We start from the raw sequence: 16,941 nt of genomic DNA, 5'->3' as shown, positions 1-16,941 counted from the left end.
GAGCCTGAGCTCAGCTTTGGAAGAAGAGCCAAACCTCCAGACACCGGCACTGAAGAAATCCCATTTTATTAAAGAGACATGAGATGGGAGGTCAGCTGTACCCCTGTGCCAGGCACACGTGAACAGGCCTCAGGGTCAGAAGAGCTGGGTTCATGCCTCTGGAGAATTGGAACGTACCTGGACAAACATGGTTATCACAGACAAAAGGCCCAAAGCCCAGGAAGTTCCCCAGATGAATCTGAAATCACTTCTGAAGAGACACGGGCAGGTTAATGCTGCTGAGAGATTAGTGACAGAATCAGCTTCTTCGATGTGTCTTTCATCTCCTGGTTCCTCATGCTGTAGATGAGGGGGTTCACAGCTGGAGGCACCACCGAGTACAGAAATGAAACCACCAAGTCCAGGGGTGAGGAGGAGATGGAGGGGGGCTTCAGGTAGGCAAACATGCCAGTGGTGATAACAAGGGAGACCATGGCCAGGTGAGGGAGGCACGTGGAAAAGGCTTTGTGCTGTCCCTGCTCAGAGGGGATCCTCAGCACGGCCCTGAAGATCTGCACATAGGACACCACAATGAAAACAAAACAACCAAATGATAAACAGACACTGACCACAAGAAGCCCAACTTCCCTGAGGCTGGAGTGTGAGCAGGAGAGCTTGAGGATCTGGGGGATTTCACAGAAGAACTGGTCCAGGACATTGCCCTGGCAGAGGGGTAGGGAAAATGTATTGGCCGTGTGCAGGAGAGCATTGAGAAACCCACTGCCCCAGGCAGCTGCTGCCATGTGGACACAAGCTCTGCTGCCCAAGAGGGTCCCGTAGTGCAGGGGTTGGCAGATGGCAACGTAGCGGTCGTAAGCCATGACTGTGAGAAGAGAATACTCTGCTGCAATCAAGAGGACAAACAGAAATAGCTGTGCAGCACATCCCAAGTAGGAAATTGCCACAGTGTCCCAGAGAGAATTGGCCATGGCTTTGGGGACAGTGGTGGAGATGGAGCCCAGGTCAAGAACAGACAGGTTGAGGAGGAAGAAGTACATGGGGGTGTGGAGGCGGTGGTCACAGGCGATGGCGGTGATGATGAGTGCGTTTCCCAGGAGGGCAGCCAGGTAGATGCCCAGGAAGAGCCCAAAGTGCAAGAGCTGCAGCTCCCGTGTGTCTGTGAATGCCAGGAGGAGGAACTGGGTGATGGAGCTGCTGTTGGACATTTGCTTCCTCTGCGCGTTGGAACCTGTCCAAAGAAAAAAGGCAGTGACAAGTTACGGTGGACGTCTCAGAGCAAAACGTACTCCAGTTTGCTGCCTCTGGGCATGGAGACCCCTGCAAGGAGGAAAAGTCATTGACAAGTTAATGGAGACTTTTAGCAGCAAAGCCAAAGCCTTTTCCTACAGACCCTTCCCTGCTACACGCCTTACCCCCTGTATTCCTTTTCTAGAAGACCTCCCCTCAGCTCCATGGCTAAAGCTCTGCTACCGTGCTGGTTGAACGTGCCATGAGGAGCTGGGCCTCTGCCCACTGGTGCCGAGGAGTCAGCCCTGCTCTGCAGCAGAGAGTTCACGGGAACGCTGGAAGCAGGGGCCAGTCCTGGTGTTTGACTTTGTCAGATAAAACCATGCCCAATGCACAAGGGTGTGCCAGTACCTGCACTGCCTCTTCGAAGGAGTGAGGGAGGCAGAGGCCAACTGAGAGCTTTTTTGAAAAAAAAATTCCCTCCGTCCCATCTGAGGACTGTTTTGGGATGTCAGAAACCCTCAGTATTCCTGCTGCACTCAGGGAGAGCAGAGTGAATCCTGCAAGGCAAGAGGATTGCCTGTGGCTTAGTACACAGCGAGGGGAGCTGGGCTGTCCCTCAGCCCCTGACACACTGGGCTTGTGCCTTTCTGAGATGGAGGGCGATCACACGCCCTCAATGTTTCCCTGAGAAGTCAGCAGAACCTGCTGAGAGCAGAGGGATCCACTGCAGACAACTAAATGTCTCGCCCTTTCTCAACGTCTCAGCAACCGCTTCCAGCCCAGGACACACAGGGCTCATTTCACCAACCCAACAGCATTTCCTTGGTCATAGCGTCTCTGCGCTTCTCCATGGGGCTTTCAGGTAACACAAAGATGCTATGGGACAGATTTGCATCCTGGAGGGCAGCTCACAGCTTGGAAGGACACCTCAAGGAGATACATCAGTTTTTTCACGATGTTATCTCACGAAGGGAAAACCAGCTGATTCCCCAGCCCCACAGGCTGCATTGTCCACAGCCACACAGGCGAGAGGAAAGCTTGGACTCTTGTTCCCATGGACACACCTGCATGGGAGGACGCACAAGATCAAAGTGTGACTCTGCAGCTGAAACTCCCATCCCCAGAGAGCCCGAGAGTGAGAACAAGAAAAGAGCAGCAATAACACAGACAAGTGGAGAAACAAGGGAAACTGCAGCGAGGGTCTGGCTGAAGGAGGCCAGGGCAGAGGCAGCTGGGCGCTCGGGACAGCATCACCCGTACCCAGCCGTGCCTGTCACCTCCCAGACACCGACACTGCCGGGCAGTCGCTCTCAGCCCCGCTGCTCCGCAGGGAGAACGGGGCACGTGGCTGGAGAGCTGCACCACGGCTCTGCTGGAGCTCTGTCTGCAGAGGAGGTGGTTCATGCCTTGGACCCCACAGCCCTGAGGGCAGAGGCTTTGGTGGGAGAGGAGGCACGGGGGGGCTTGCTCAGGGGAAGGGGTCTGCATTGGAGGGGATCATACGGAGTTTGCGGAATTCTCCCTCCCACAACATTTCTGGTTTAAGTTTCCTCTCGTTCCCTGGTCATATCCCTGCTGCCAGGAGATTTTCCTCCTGGGAAGTGTTTCCCTGTGCCGTGTCTTATCCTGTCAGCACTCACAGAGCCCATCCCAACCTCTGTGCACTCACCTTGGCCCTACAGACACCTGCCTGTTTGCAGGGCAGGGGCTGGGTTCATGTTCCTGTTCGCAGGTGCAAAAGGCCAGGTCAGAGCAACCCTGATGGTCCAGCAGAGGTGATGCTGGTGCTCTCCATGGGCAGAGGAGCGGCTGAAGGCCCCTCAGGAGGCTTCTTTTAGACCAACTGATGCCTCAAAGTTGCAGCTCAGGAATCACAGTGACTTCTGCAAACTCGAGAGATCCTTACACATTCATCCCTTTTTCCACCTCTCTCCCCGCACCCCCCGGATAAGAAACTGGAAACACAACCTGAGGAAATAGTTCCCTTGGAAGCGTGTAGGGGTGATCTGGAGCTGTGAGCAGCCCTGACCAACTCAACACCGTCTTGACAGCAGAAGGACCCTCTCCTGCTTCTCCCCAGAGCTTCTCCCCACACCGCTGTGGGAACAACCTGGGCAGACTGAGTGTTGACCCTGGCAAGAGACAAAGTCCCTGCGCTGGCACACAGCCCCCTGCGGTGCAGAGACCCTGCTCTGAAGGACAGCCCTGAGTACTCCTGGCTGCACACCCGGCTTCACACTCTGCAGCCTCCCCCAGGGGAAGGTAGCCGACATGCCCTGGCCGGCTGAGGGTGCAGCAGGGAAGCCGTGCTCCAAAGCACGTCCTTGTTCTACGCGGGGGAAACTGAGAGTCCTCCTGACAGATCCCATGGGCTGTGGGATGTGCCAGCTTTAGGAGGTCTTTCCAGGAACCGCAGCTGCATTGCCCTGCAGCCAGAGACTTACCCTGTCAAGGGCTGTGAAGATTTCTCTCCAGGTGAGCTCTCATCTGTCCTCCCACCCCAGGCTGCCTTTAGCCTCTGTCTTGCTTCCCTCCTCTCCCCTCGGTGCCTGCAGGCAGTGCCCTCAGCCCTGCTGTGCTTGGCAGAGGAGCTGCTCCTGGGCAGAGCTGTCTCTCTGCCGCGCTGCCCCATGGCCAGGAGCTCCCTCCATCCCAGGAGCCCGGCCCAGCTCAGCAGCAGAGCAACAGCCCAAGGCAGTACCTTTTCTGCCCCCTCTGGAATCCCTTGAGGTGTCCCTGGGGCTGCCGGGAACCTGCTGATGCAATCCCTGATGTTCTCTCCCTCAGCTGGATAGAGACACTCCTTTCCACAAGTGTCATTTCCCTGCTGAGAGGGAGAGTTAGCTCTAAATATCAACTTTCCTTGGCCCATCATTAGACAGGACAGCCAGATGGGGACAGACAGGCATCTCCTTTACCCCTGCTGAGGGAAGGGATTCAGCTGAGGGAATCGAGGCATCTCATCCTGCGTTTCTATTCCTAGCATTTGATGGAGACTCAGCTCCCTTCCATGCCTGCTAGAAGCCCACAGCAGATAACTTTTTTGGAGTATCTTGATAACAGATAACAAAAGCAGATAACTTTTTTGGAGTATCTTGGTGGAAAAAGGTGGGCTTCATTTCGTTATGTGCTACTACTGGACTGCTGTTCATACCTTGCTTTATTCCTTGTGCAGTGAGATGGATTTCCAGTGTGGTAGAAGGAATGCAAATGACCAGTCTACCAGATGCGAAGGCCTCGAATCAAGATGTTACACCACAGAGAATTATGGTCCTAAGGAAAAGGGACCACCAGAAGGAAGAACAAAATGAGAGGTTACAGTTATTATTAAATAAATGGGAAGAAGGTTATGAGCTTCAGCAAAAATGTAATGAATGAAAAGGGGGTGCATTGTGAGAAATGGGTTAAGTTTTGCTTCAGCAAATGGATATATGTTTGTTAGTGTGTCTGTACTAACAAAGGAGGCTTAGTGATAGTAGAATCTAATCAATGGCACCCAACTAATCCTTAGAACTGCCCTGGGTCTGTCAAGGGATCCTTGTTTACAGAACGTTATCCAGGTAAAGAGAAACAGACTGGAATGTGGCCTTCAATACAGGAACCCAGAAGATAGGGGAGTATCGATAAGGCCAAAGAAACCAGGCCTGGACAGTAAAACTGCTGAGGGGGCTGTGAAGACCGCTGAGTGGACTAAGGTCATCTAGAGGGCAGCTGATGAAGAGGAGGATACGACCACCTGAGGAAGTAAACGACCACCAGAGTGCTTGTAATTACTAACACTGGGTAGTAGATGGCAGCAAAGACTGTGAAATAACTTGTAGCGTAATCAACTAATCAAAGGCGTGTTTAGGATAATGATTTCGTAGGGGAGGTGTGTGTATGCCCTGTAAGGTGAAAAGGTGTGAACTGAACTTGTAACGGGTCAGGCGGTTGGGAAGAATGTGAGCTCCAACTTCTCAACCAACAAGAAGAGAGACAGAAACTCCGGCGGCCGGGATAGGGTATAAATACCTAAAAGCTGAAAGATGAGGTGTGCCTCTGCTTTGAGATGCACCACATTCAGCACTGTTTCGTATAATAAATTTGTAATTTTTTTATCTTTGCTTCGGCGACTTTGTTCTCTATCAAATTCTAATCGTGAGCCGGTGTTTCTCACAAATCTCATGTCTGTTTCGATGGTGAGAACCCCAGGAGGTGTAGCATTGAATGGGCCTTCGACTCAAATGCAGCAAACCGTGCAGACAACCATGCAGACCCCCTCCATAGCAGACAGTCTCCTCTTTTGGTCACTCAAACCACTCCAGGATTTTCTTACAAGGAAACAATACTATTCGTCATCTCGACAGTCAAACAGACAGGACGTTTCCATGAGAACTTCCTGCAGCAGTGCCGGGTACAGGGAGGGCCACGCGGAAGGCAAAATGTCTGGTACAGACTGGGACTTTTCTGCAGGCTCCTGTGTGACAATGTGCTGCTGAGGTTGTCCTGTGGCCAAGGCATCTGTGCAGCACAGCCCAGGGGTGAAGGCCACTCTGTACGTACAGCCCAGCCCAGCACGAACTGCTCGATGTACAATGGTTCTTCTGGGCAGGATCACAGCTCAGGTTTCCCCGTGAGAAGTCAGCTGAGGTGCTGTGGCCCAAATATGCACTGCCAGGAGTCGTCCCATGTCTACTCACAGAACTGGGATGGTTTGGGATTGAATGAGATGTGGTGGGACATCTTGCTGAGCTGTGGTGCTGCAATGGAAGGGTACAGGCTCTGCTGGAGGGAGTAGCAGGGAAGAGGACGACCAGCAGAATGCCCCCTGAGTGAAGGAGCAGCTCAGATCTATGGAGCTCCTGTATGAGATGGGGCAAGGGTTGAGTGAGCTTGTGTGAGTGAGGATGAGAGGAGAAGCCAGTAAGGGTGAAAATGTCTTGGCCATTATAACCCACTTGATCGGGCACAGTAGGCAGAATAAGTCTTCTAACAGCAACCTGAAGAAGTCTCCGAGTCAATGAGCAGGTTCCTATGGGGAACAGTAGTTGCCCTGGCATTCACTGGCCAGGCAAAGACACAGGGTGCCAGCAGCCTGGAGGACCTTGGGACAACTTCTTAACACAGCTGCCAGGTGGGCAAACAAGGGTGATGCTCACCTGGACCTGGTCCTGGCAAAAAACAAATAAAAAAAAAAAAAAAGAGTGGTCAGGGGGGTGAAAATCAGTGTCAGCCTTGGCTGCTGTCACCAGGAAATAGTGGGGTCCCAGGTGCCGAAGAGGAGTGAGGAAGGCCAGCAGCAGAGCAAAAATGGGTGGACTCCAGAGAAGAAGACTTTGATGTACTTGGGAGACTGATGCGAGTGGTGCCGTGGGAAGCAGCTCTGAAGGCTGAAGGATCATGGAAAATCTGATAGGCCTTACAGGACAGCCTCCTCCAGGCACAAAAATGATCTCTCCAACTCCCCTTGAAAAGAAGCCACCGTCTCAGGAGGCTGCTTGTTGGAACTGACTGAGCTCCAGGACAAAGAGGCAGCACAAAGGAGGTGGAAGCAGGGAAGCTGCAGAGGAGGAATTGAGAAACCTTGTCCCAGGCCGTAGGGATGATGTCAAAGCCAAAGCTCCCATGGGCTTGACAGATGAAGGGAAGGACAGCAAAAGCACAACGAGCTGATCCAGGCTTCGAGGGTCATGGGAATGAGTCACCCTCTGCCTGGAGGCTTGTGACAAGTGGGCACTGCAGATATTTGCATCTGGACTGCCTCAGCGTGGGCGATGGGGATCCCCCTGCTGGGGGTGGCTCTGCCAGCCCATCCACATGGGTCTGGATGGTGCAGACTCTACTTGGAGACATTCCTCTAACCCAAATTCCTTGGAGTTAATGCAGAGTTGGCAAGTTGAAATCAAGCATTTCATGCACTTGGCCTCTTTGCTTTGACATCTTTTCGCTTTGACTCCACTCCCGAAAGCTCTCTAATCAACCACAGAAGAATTGAAGATGAAGGGAAAATTATGGCCTGGCTTGGCTCCTCAGGGCGTTTTGCATGTTAATGAACCCTCTGGTGCCGAGTTCCTGAACTGCAGATCTCTAAAGGCTGACCAAGTCTCTAGAGGACTAAGAGCCAGCAGCAAACCTCCAGGTTTCTGAGAGTGTTCGCAGGCCCTGCTGAAGTCCATCACTGAAGAAACCATGGAGGGAATGAGCAGACAAGGGTCCTGTCCCTGGGGGCTGGTGAAGCAGGAAGTTGGAGACACTTGGTACAACGGAAAATTTAAAAGTAGAGATCACTGTAGAAGCCCTTGATGTGCTCTTCCAAGCAGGAAGGCCACGTCCTTACCGACATCCCGTACAGATGGGGCTCTTTTCCCCCTTGGCATGTTTGGGGCTCTTCCTGGGGGCAATGTGATTGGGAGTGTGTGTTGCCAGGTGCAGGTCAGCAGTAGGGCACCTCCCAGGATTTATGGGGGGTGGCTGAGGAGGCAACGAGGCACTGGAGCTGTAAGGACCTTGTGTTCTCTCGTGGGTCTCAGTGGAAGAGACAGAAGCCACAGGCAAGAGAACAAGGGTCTCAGATCTGTTGGGGTGTCAACGCCCCACCAAGGCCCTTGGCCATCCCCACCACAGCTACGCTGTCCTGTGCCTGTGCCTGCTTCCTTGTTTCCAACACCAAAATGTGGGTGTCTGAGGATTTGCCACTGCCAGTGAGTTCCCCACATCTCACCTGGTTTCCTCCAAAGCCTTGCTACTGCTCATTTATCCCCAAGATTTCCAAGCTCCAGAATCCTGGAGAATCCGTGCCAGAATCCTCTCTGTAGCTCCACATCCCAGCACTGAACAGCCAACCCCCAATATTTCATTTCTTCTTCCTGCCTTTAGCACACTCACTGCTCCCCCCACACTGCTCTCTCCCTGCACGCCCATGTGTCTCACAAACCCTTCCTCTGCCCCTGCAGTGCTGAGACCTCAGCCCAGGAGGTTTGTGCATCCTCCAGGCTCATGGATGTTTCCTGAAGTCCATCCAAGTGTGGGCAGTGAAGGAGGGGAAAGGAGCAAGTTGTCAGCCCATGGGGCATTCCTAAGAACAGCCACCCCCAGCAGTGGGCATTCCCCATCCGCCAGGCTGAGGCAGGCACACAAGAGATGAATGTCTGTATCACCCCTGGTTTGCAGAGGAAGGGTCTTCCTTCCTGCCATTGTCCCAGGAGAAGCCTCTTCCTCAGCCTCTGCCCACAAACATCCACTGCTTCCCACGGCTGGCTTCAGACATGGCTGTAAGGATTGGCTAAAGCCATCAGCCGTCCCCTTGCTTCTCGCTGACATTGCTTGACCCTCTCTAACAGACTTACACGTGGCCAATCACCACTGCTCAGGGCCACTCGCCCTTTGGAAGAGCATTTTGGACTTTCCTAGTGCTTTTTATAATCTTCCTCGCTCCCTGCAGAGCACATGGTGGGCTTTCTTGGCCAAACAGGGCCTTTTTCACCATCTCTTAAGAAACAGTCGTCTTTTTATGATCCTCTGTGCAGGAATAGTCATCCCAGAAAAGCACCAAATGTATCCAAATAGCAGTTGAGTGAAGTGTCAATAAGAACCAGGTGAGCCCCCCCCATGGCCGTGGCTCCCTGGCAAGGAGCCTCTTCTGAGAAGGTGATCCGGCCTCTGCCACTCTCTGGAGAGGGAAACCAGCAGCGTCTGTGCCACACGGGGACACCAGGGGTGACTTTTGCAAGACCACCCTTCATCTGAACCACTTCCAATATGTACTTCAGGATGGGATATCATACCTTATATGGCAAATACTAATTTAATTGCCATTGTCCAGATTTGCTATTATGGAAGTAGACTGTTAATTTAACATTTCTTTTCATCATTATTATTATTTTTTGCCACTCTAAAGGAAATCACAGAATCACTGGAAAGATCACTGATGCTTTATCAACAGAAGACCCGCCAGCTTTGCATCTCAAGAAATAAAAATCTCAAGAAAAAAATCTCAAAAAAGTCACAGGGAATTGGAGGGTGTCTTGACCAACCTCCCATTGAAAACAGGGTCAGACCTGAAGAGTCAGGGCTTTGTTCAAAGATGTCTGGATCCCTTTCCAGGACAGAGCTGTTGCACGCTCTCCGGGAAACAGCTTCCAGTGCTTGACTATCCTCATGCTGGAAAACGTTCCTCCTTATGTGGCTTGACCGTCCCTTTTCTCAGCCCATTGCCTCTTGTCCTTGTATCTTCTACCATGGATTTGACTCAGGCTCAGTCTTCCTGGTAACTGTGCAATGCTGCTCCATGTTCCCCCCAAGAGCTCCTCTCCTCCAAGCTGAACAAGCCCAGCTCTGTAAGCCTCTTCTCACAGTACAAGCTCTGTCAACGTTGGTGTCCCTCCACTGACCTGGCTCCACTTTGCAAGGTCTCTCTGGCACGGTGTGGTGTCAAAACCTAGGGAAGTATTCTGGATAAGGTGTAACAAGTGCTGAGCAGACTGGCTGTGCTCCTGCAGCTCAGGAAGCTCTTGGCCACCTTTGCTGATGGCTCATGTTTTACCCAATAGAACCCAAGGGCCACCAGAGCCTTTCCCGCAGAGCTGCTGCCCACCTGGGCAGTCCCTGGTCTCTGTCATGGCATGGGTTTAGTCCACCTCCAGGTCAGGACCTCCTGGTCAGGCTCTCCTGGAGTTCCTATCGGTCCATCCCGCCAGCCTGTCTAGGTCCCTCCGGATGGCAACCTTGCCCTGCAGGGCAGTGTCTGCTCTCTTCCTTGTGAGGTCATCTGCAAATGTTATGAAAAAGGACTCTCTCATACACTAATGCAAAGGCAGCCCCCCAGCTTGTAGAAATCAGATCCTGCCCTGTCACCCTCCTGGTGTGCTGCCTCACGATAGGATAAGGAAAGGTGATTCTTAGGATTCTCATGGTTCTCATGCCCAAGTCTTCTCCTGACAGGAGAAATGACACAGAATCACAGAATCACAGAATCTTAGTGGTTGGAAGGGACCTTTGAGATCATCGAGTCCAACCACATTAAAAAAAAAAAACAAAAAAAAAACAAAAAAACAAAACACAAAAACACACAAACAAACAAAAAAAAACACAACACAAAACCAAACAAACAACAACACCCCCCCCAAAAAAAAAAAAAAAAAAAAAAAAAAAAAGCAAGCAGCATCCATCAACTAAACCCCACACACAACACCCCACCACAAACCAACAATCCCGGGCACTAGAGCATGCCCTGAAGAGCCACGTCTACACGTTTCTTAAATACCTCCAGGGATGGTGACTCCACCACCTCCCTGGGCAGGCTGTTCCAGTGCCTGACCACTCTCTCAGTAAAGTAATTCTTCCTAATATCTAATCTAAACCTCCCCTGCCGCAACTTCAGACCATTTCCTCTGGTCCTGTCGTTATTCCCTTGGGAGAAGAGGCCAACCCCCGCCTCTCTACAGTTTCCTTTCAGGTAGTTGTAGAGGGCAATGAGGTCTCCCCTCAGCCTCCTCTTCTCCAAACTAAACATGCCCAGTTCCCTCAGCCTCTCCTCATAGGACTTGTTCTCCAGACCCCTCACCAGCTTGGTGGCTCTCCTCTGGACACGCTCCAGCACTTCAATGTCTTTCCTGTAGCGAGGGGCCCAAAACTGAACACAGTACTCGAGGTGAGGCCTCACCAGTGCCGAGTACAGAGGCACGATGACTTCCCTGCTCCTGCTGGCCACGCTATTCCTGATACAGGCCAGGATGCCGTTGGCCTTCTTGGCTGCCTGGGCACACTGCTGGCTCATGTTAAGCCGGCTGTCCACTAACACTCCCAGGTCCTTTTCTGCCAGGCAGCTTTCCAGCCACTCTTCCCCAAGCCTGTAGCATTGCCTGGGGTTGTTGTGGCCGAAATGCAGAACCCGGCACTTGGCCTTATTAAACCTCATCCCATTGGCCTTGGCCCATTGGTCCAACCTGTCCAGGTCCCTCTGTAGAGCCTGCCGACCCTCAAGCAGATCAACACTCCCACCTAGTTTGGTGTCATCCGCAAACTTACTGAGGGTGCACTCAATCCCCTTATCTAGATCATCAATGAAGATATTGAACAAGACTGGCCCCAAAACTGAGCCCTGAGGGACACCACTGATGACCGGCCGCCAACCAGATTTTGCTCCATTAATCACAACTCGCTGAGCACGGCCATCCAGCCAGTTTTTTATCCAGCGGAGGGTAAACTTGTCTATGCCATGATTCTCCAGTTTCTCCAGGAGAATGCCGTGAGGGACGGTGTCAAAGGCCTTACCAAAGTCCAGGTAGACAACGTCCACAGCCTTCCCCTCATCGAGAAAGCGGGTCACATGGTCATAGAAAGAGATCAAGTTGGTCAGGCAGGACCTCCCTCTCATAAACCCATGCTGGCTGGCCCTGATCCCTTGGCTGCCCTGCACATGCCTTGAGAGCTCACTCAGGATGATCCTCTCCATCATCTTTCCTGGTACCGAGGTCAGGCTGACAGGCCTGTAGTTTCCAGGATCCTCCTTCCGGCCCTTCTTGTAGATGGGCGTCACATTGGCCACCCTCCAGTCATCTGGCACCTCTCCTGTTGACCAGGATTGTTGATAAATAATGGAGAGAGGCTTGGTAAGCTCTCTTGCCAGCTCCCTGAGAACCTTTGGGTGAATGCCATCCGGCCCCATAGACTTATGCGTGTCCAGGTGCATAAGCAAATCATTAACTACTTCCTCTTGGATTACAGGGGAGTTGTTCTGTTCTCCATTCTTATCTTCCAGCCCAAGAAGCTGAACTCCCTGGGGGTAGCTGGTCTGACTATTAAAGACAGAGGTAAAGAAGGCATTAAGTATCTCAGCCTTCTCCTCATCCTTGGTTGCAAGGTTTCCCCCCGCATCCAGTAAGGGATGGACATTCTCTGTCACTCTCTTTTTGTTGATGTATTTATAGAAACTTTTTTTGTTGTCCCTTATATTAATGGCCAGGTTGAGTTCTAGCTGGGCTTTTGCCTTCCTGATTTTTTCTCTGTATGACCTAACACAATCTCTGTACTCCTCCCGAGTTGCCTGTCCCCTCTTCCAAAGGTGGTAAACCTTCCTTTTTTCCTTAAGTCCCATCAAGAGCTCTTTGTTCATCCAGGCCGGCCATTTTCCCCGCCCTTTAATTTTGCGCTTCATGGGGACAGCCTGCTCCTGGGCCTTTAGGATTTCCCTCTTGAAGAGCGTCCAGCCTTCCTGGGCTCCTTTGTCTCTCAGGACTACCTCCCACGGGACTCTCCCAACCAGGGTTCTGAACAGGTTAAAGTCTGCCCACCGGAAGTCCAAGATGGAGGTTTTGTTAATCCCCTTCCTTACCTCACTATGAATGGAAAACTTAACCATTTCATGATCACTAAGCCCAAGACTGTCTCCGACCTCCACGTCCCCAACTAGCCCTTCTTTATTTGTGAACAGTAGGTCTAGCAAGGCACCTCCCCTGGTAGGCTTACCTACCATTTGTGTCAGGAAGTTATCCTCCATACACTCGAGGAACCTCCTAGCCTGCCTGCTCTCTGCTGTGTTATATTTCCAGCAGATGTCTGGTAAGTTGAAGTCCCCAACTAGAACAAGGGCTGGCGTTTGCGAGACTGCAGCCAGCTGCTTATAGAATACCTCATCAGCCTGCTCATCCTGGTTGGGTGGTCTATAGCAGACTCCCAGCACAAAATCACCTTTGTTAGCCTTCCCTTTCACCCTTACCCATAAACACTCCACTTCTTCATCACTGGAGTCTATCTCTATAGAGTCAAACAACTCCCTAATGTACAGAGCCACACCCCCCCCCCCTCCTTCCTTGCCTATTCCTTCTGAAGAGCTTATAGCCACTTATTGCAGCATTCCAGTCATGACCATCGTCCCACCACGTTTCCGTGATGGCAACTATGTCATAGTTGTCCTGCCGCACCATGGCTTCCAGCTCATCCTGTTTGTTGCCCATGCTACGTGCATTAGCGTAGATGCACTTGACCTGGGCTACTGATTTCACCCCTATCTTTGGCCCTTGACACTCAGGTTCATTACCAGCAGGCCTGGTTTTATCCCCATCCCCCTTAACTTTCGGCTTAAAGCTCTGTCCGTGAGCTTTGTTAACTCTTAGCCTAGTACCCTTTTCCCCTTCTAGGAAAGGGTTTTCCCATTGTTCTCTAGGAGTAATTTCTAAACGTCTATCACCTTTCTCTGATGAAATGTCAGAGTGTGAGTCCTCACTAATGTGGCCTCCTTCAAACCGTGGCATGCTTTCCTCGGGCTTAATCTTGACAGGCCCAGTTATCTCCCCTTCCCCCCTCATATCTAGTTTAAAGACCGGTCAATGAGCCCTGCTAACTCCTGCCCCAAAATTCTTTTCCCCCTCTGGGACAGCTGTGTCTCACCTGACAATGGCATGCCAGGTGTCTCATATAGCCACCTATGTTCGAAAAACCCAAAGCCCTGCCTGTAACACCAGTCCCGGAGCCACAAGTTGATCTGTTGCCTCTTTCTATCAATTTCTTTATTCACAGTTGCCACTGGTGGGATAGAAGAGAAGACTACTTGTGTTCCTGACCCCTTGAGCTGCTGCCCTAAGGCCCTAAAATCTCTTTTAATTGATTTCAGCCTCCTCCTACCCATTTCATCACTACCCACCTGAAATACTAACAGGGGGTAATAATCAGAGGGGTTTACTAGGTCTGGGAGTTTGTTTGTCACATCCCTGACCCGAGCCCCAGGGAGGCAACAGACTTCCCTGTGTAGCGGGTCAGGGCGGCATATTGGTCCCTCTGCCCCCCTCAACAGAGAGTCACCCACAACTATGACCTTTCTCCTTTTCCTTTTGGAGCTAGTGGTGAAGTTGGGTCCGCTGTGACGTGTACTTTCTGTCTTCTCTAGTCTTGGTGTGCCATCCTCCTCTCCATCGGCCAGTTCCTCCTGCAGGACTCCATACCTGTTCTGCAGGGGTAACTGGGAAGCTGGGAGAGGTTGGGAGGGGACTCGCCTGTTTCCCCGAGCAGTGACCTGTTTCCATTCCTCCTTTTCTCTGAGATCCTCTCCTGTCGCTTGATGAGAAGAGGGGAGAGGGTCCTCCGATTTACACGGGGCCTCAACCTGTTCCCCTACTCTCAGGGAGTGCACCCACCAGTCAATTTCTCTTTCACACTCCCTGATGCTCCTCAGCCTCTCCACTTCATCCTTCAGCTGGGCCACCAGGTAGAGCAGATCATTCACCTGTTCACATCTTATACAGGTGTTGTCTCCGCTACCCTCCATTGCCAGCGCCAGGCTCCGGCACTCTCTGCACCCAGAGGCCTGCACACCCATATGTTTGCGTGGGGCCTCGCTCTGGGTACCCACAGCTTTCCTAAACATAGCCTTCGATCTGGTAGCAACCATAGCTGAGTCCCCAGGAGCGACTGACCTTACCGTGTACACCAGTAGAAGCACTGGGCCCGGCCGGTACACACACACCAGCTCCGGTTGCTCCCTCCGTGCTCTGTGGGCAGGGACTAGTCCCTGCCCTCCCTGACACCTTTTATCAACTGGAGGTGGGATAAACCGGGGGTGGTGGCGGCTCCGCCCAGGCTCGCTCAGCAGCACCGCCCCCCCAGCTGACAGCCCCCAGGACAAGCAGGGGCCTTGTCCCGGCTTCAAAAAAAGCCCTAAAAAGAGCTTCTCGTCGGCCTTTTCCGCTACAGAACCCTTCCCCAGCGCAGTCTTACCTGCCCTGAAGCTGGTCTCCGTGGCAATGCTGGAAATGAATCTCTCCCACAATCTCTCCCATCTCCTGAGAGAACATCAGGGCTGACTTCATCCTGTTTCACAGCAGGTTCCCCTGGAGCCCCAGGGACATCTCCGGGGATCCCAGAGGGGGCAGAGGAAGCGATGCCTTGGGCTGTTGCTCTGCTGCTGAGCTGGGCCGGGCTCCTGGGATGGAGGGAGCTCCTGGCCATGGGACAGCATGGCAGAGAGACAGCTCTGCCCAGGAGCAGCTCCTCTGCCAAGCGCAGCAGGGCTGAGGGCACTGCCTGCAGGCACTGAGAGACAACTTGTGAGGCCAGGAGAGCTGAAAAGCATTCAGGAATGGATGAAAGCTGAGAGCTCACTGGGGGAGAAACCTTCACAGCCTTTTACAAAATAAGTCTCTGGCTGCAGGGCATTGACTCTGCAGTTGCTGGAGGGATCCAGAAGCTGCACAACCCACAGCCCGTGGGATCTGTAAGTACAACTCTCACAGTTTCTCTAGTGTAGAGGAGAAGGAGAACTTGTGGAGCAGGGCTTCCCTGCTGCAGGGGCAGAGGGACAGGGCGTGATGTTTCTCTCTGGTGCAGTATAATGCAGAGAGGCTTCCTGGAGCAGTCTCCTAAAGCTGGCATAGCCCGTGTCTCATGTGATCTGTCAGGAAGGCTCTCAGGGATCTGTTGGTGCTGAGAAGGATTTTCTTGAGAGCAGCGGATACCCACCACATCATCAAAGTGCCAGGACGTGTCGGCTGCCTTCTCCCAGGGATGGCCGCAGGGCTGTGAAGGTGGGCGTGCAGCCAGGGGTGCCCAGGGCTGTCCTTCCGAGCAGGGTCCCTGTGTCCCAGGGAACTGTGTGCTGGGGCAGGGACTCTGTCTCCTGCCGGGGTCAGCTCTCAGCCTGCCCGGGGAGCTCCCCATGGCAGTGTGGGGAGAAGCTGTGGAGGGAAGGGGTGACCCCAGTCTGGGCACGGCAGGGTCCTTCTGCAGTCGAGAGGATGCTGCGTGGGTCAGGTTTGCTCACAGCTCCAGATCACCCCCAGGACATTTGCAGAGGGTCCTTTTGAAGAAGGACACAGAGGCAGCATTTAGCCAAAAGAAATGGAATCTGTGCTTTGAATTTTCCCCTCTTGGTTGGTTAGATGGGCAGTGGGAGATCTGAATTTACATCTCCATTCCCATGAAGGCAATGAGACCCCAGTTTTTGTTAGCACTTGTCCGAGCTGCTCCTTTAGCCCGTGCACACCCAGAGATGCCCCTGGGCCGTTCCCTGCTGCAGAAGGTGTCTGCAGGGCAGAGCTGAGCCCTCAGCAGCTGGGATGGAGTCTCTGAGCGCTGAAAGGGAGGAGACCTGGGGACAGGGAGGAGACCTGGGGACAGAGAAACAGCCCCCAGCAGCGACTGTGCAGGCAGCAGAGGCATGGGCAGGGAGTGAGAGGGAGCTGCTACAGGAAGGGCGATGGGAGGGGGGATTCCAGCACCTCCCTGCCATCCCCTGCAGCGCAGATGCCTTCCCTGCAGCAACTTCCCTCTCCCACACAGTAGAGTCCCCAACCCCTTCATATCTTGGGGACTTAGTCCTGAGTCTCCCTCCCAGCAGCCCAAGCACCAAAGAGGAGAAATGCTCGTGTGTCTGACTGTGTCTCCCTGTCCTGACTCTCTTGGCAGGAGAAATTTGGCGTGTTGCCCTCTTGCCCCTGCTGCCCTTGTTCCTCCCTTTCTTTTGGCTGTGGTGGGGGGTGAGGATTCAGGTGCAGCTGAATGCTGGTGCTGCATCCTGTCATCCAGGTTTATCCATGGAGGAAAAGCATCCAAATTGCTGAATATCTGGGTCTCTGGGGACTGCACCGTGTGGGGCTGAGGGTAAGTCGACCCTCCCATCAAAACTCCTCATCTATAGGACAGTGGACTCTTTTCTTGGAGGGTCCTGTTGGGTGCCACGCTGCCCTCCAGAAGGGCACAGCTTTCCCATGGCATCTCTGTGTTTTCTAGGAACCCCACGGA

At 52.8% G+C, this 16,941-nt stretch overlaps 1 protein-coding gene across 1 annotated transcript; it reads right to left on the bottom strand.

Annotated features, from left to right (window-relative positions):
- Positions 1–269: 269 nt before the first annotated feature.
- On the bottom strand, positions 270–1,352 carry LOC141476378 (olfactory receptor 14A16-like). Its single transcript, XM_074165054.1, has 2 exons — positions 1,316–1,352; positions 270–1,228 (listed from the first exon to the last, which is right to left on the bottom strand). Exons 1-2 carry the CDS (start codon positions 1,335–1,337, stop codon positions 270–272), a joined length of 981 nt encoding a protein of 326 aa, XP_074021155.1. The 5' UTR covers positions 1,338–1,352.
- Positions 1,353–16,941: the final 15,589 nt, after the last annotated feature.

This window comes from Numenius arquata, chromosome 30 (assembly GCF_964106895.1).
Source record: "Numenius arquata chromosome 30, bNumArq3.hap1.1, whole genome shotgun sequence".
Taxonomy (NCBI): domain Eukaryota; kingdom Metazoa; phylum Chordata; class Aves; order Charadriiformes; family Scolopacidae; genus Numenius; species Numenius arquata.
Note: the sequence above shows the minus strand (reverse complement) of the source record. Positions and strands in the feature narration are given on the sequence as shown.

What these genes read in the sequence shown, in the direction of transcription:
- LOC141476378 (XM_074165054.1), bottom strand. Translation starts at nt 1,337, where the DNA reads ATGACTTTTCCTCCTTGCAGGG. An exon ending in GACTTTTCCTCCTTGCAGGG is followed by an intron (nt 1,229 to 1,315) that starts GTCTCCATGCCC and finishes TTCTTTGGACAG; the next exon opens with GTTCCAACGCGCAGAGGAAG.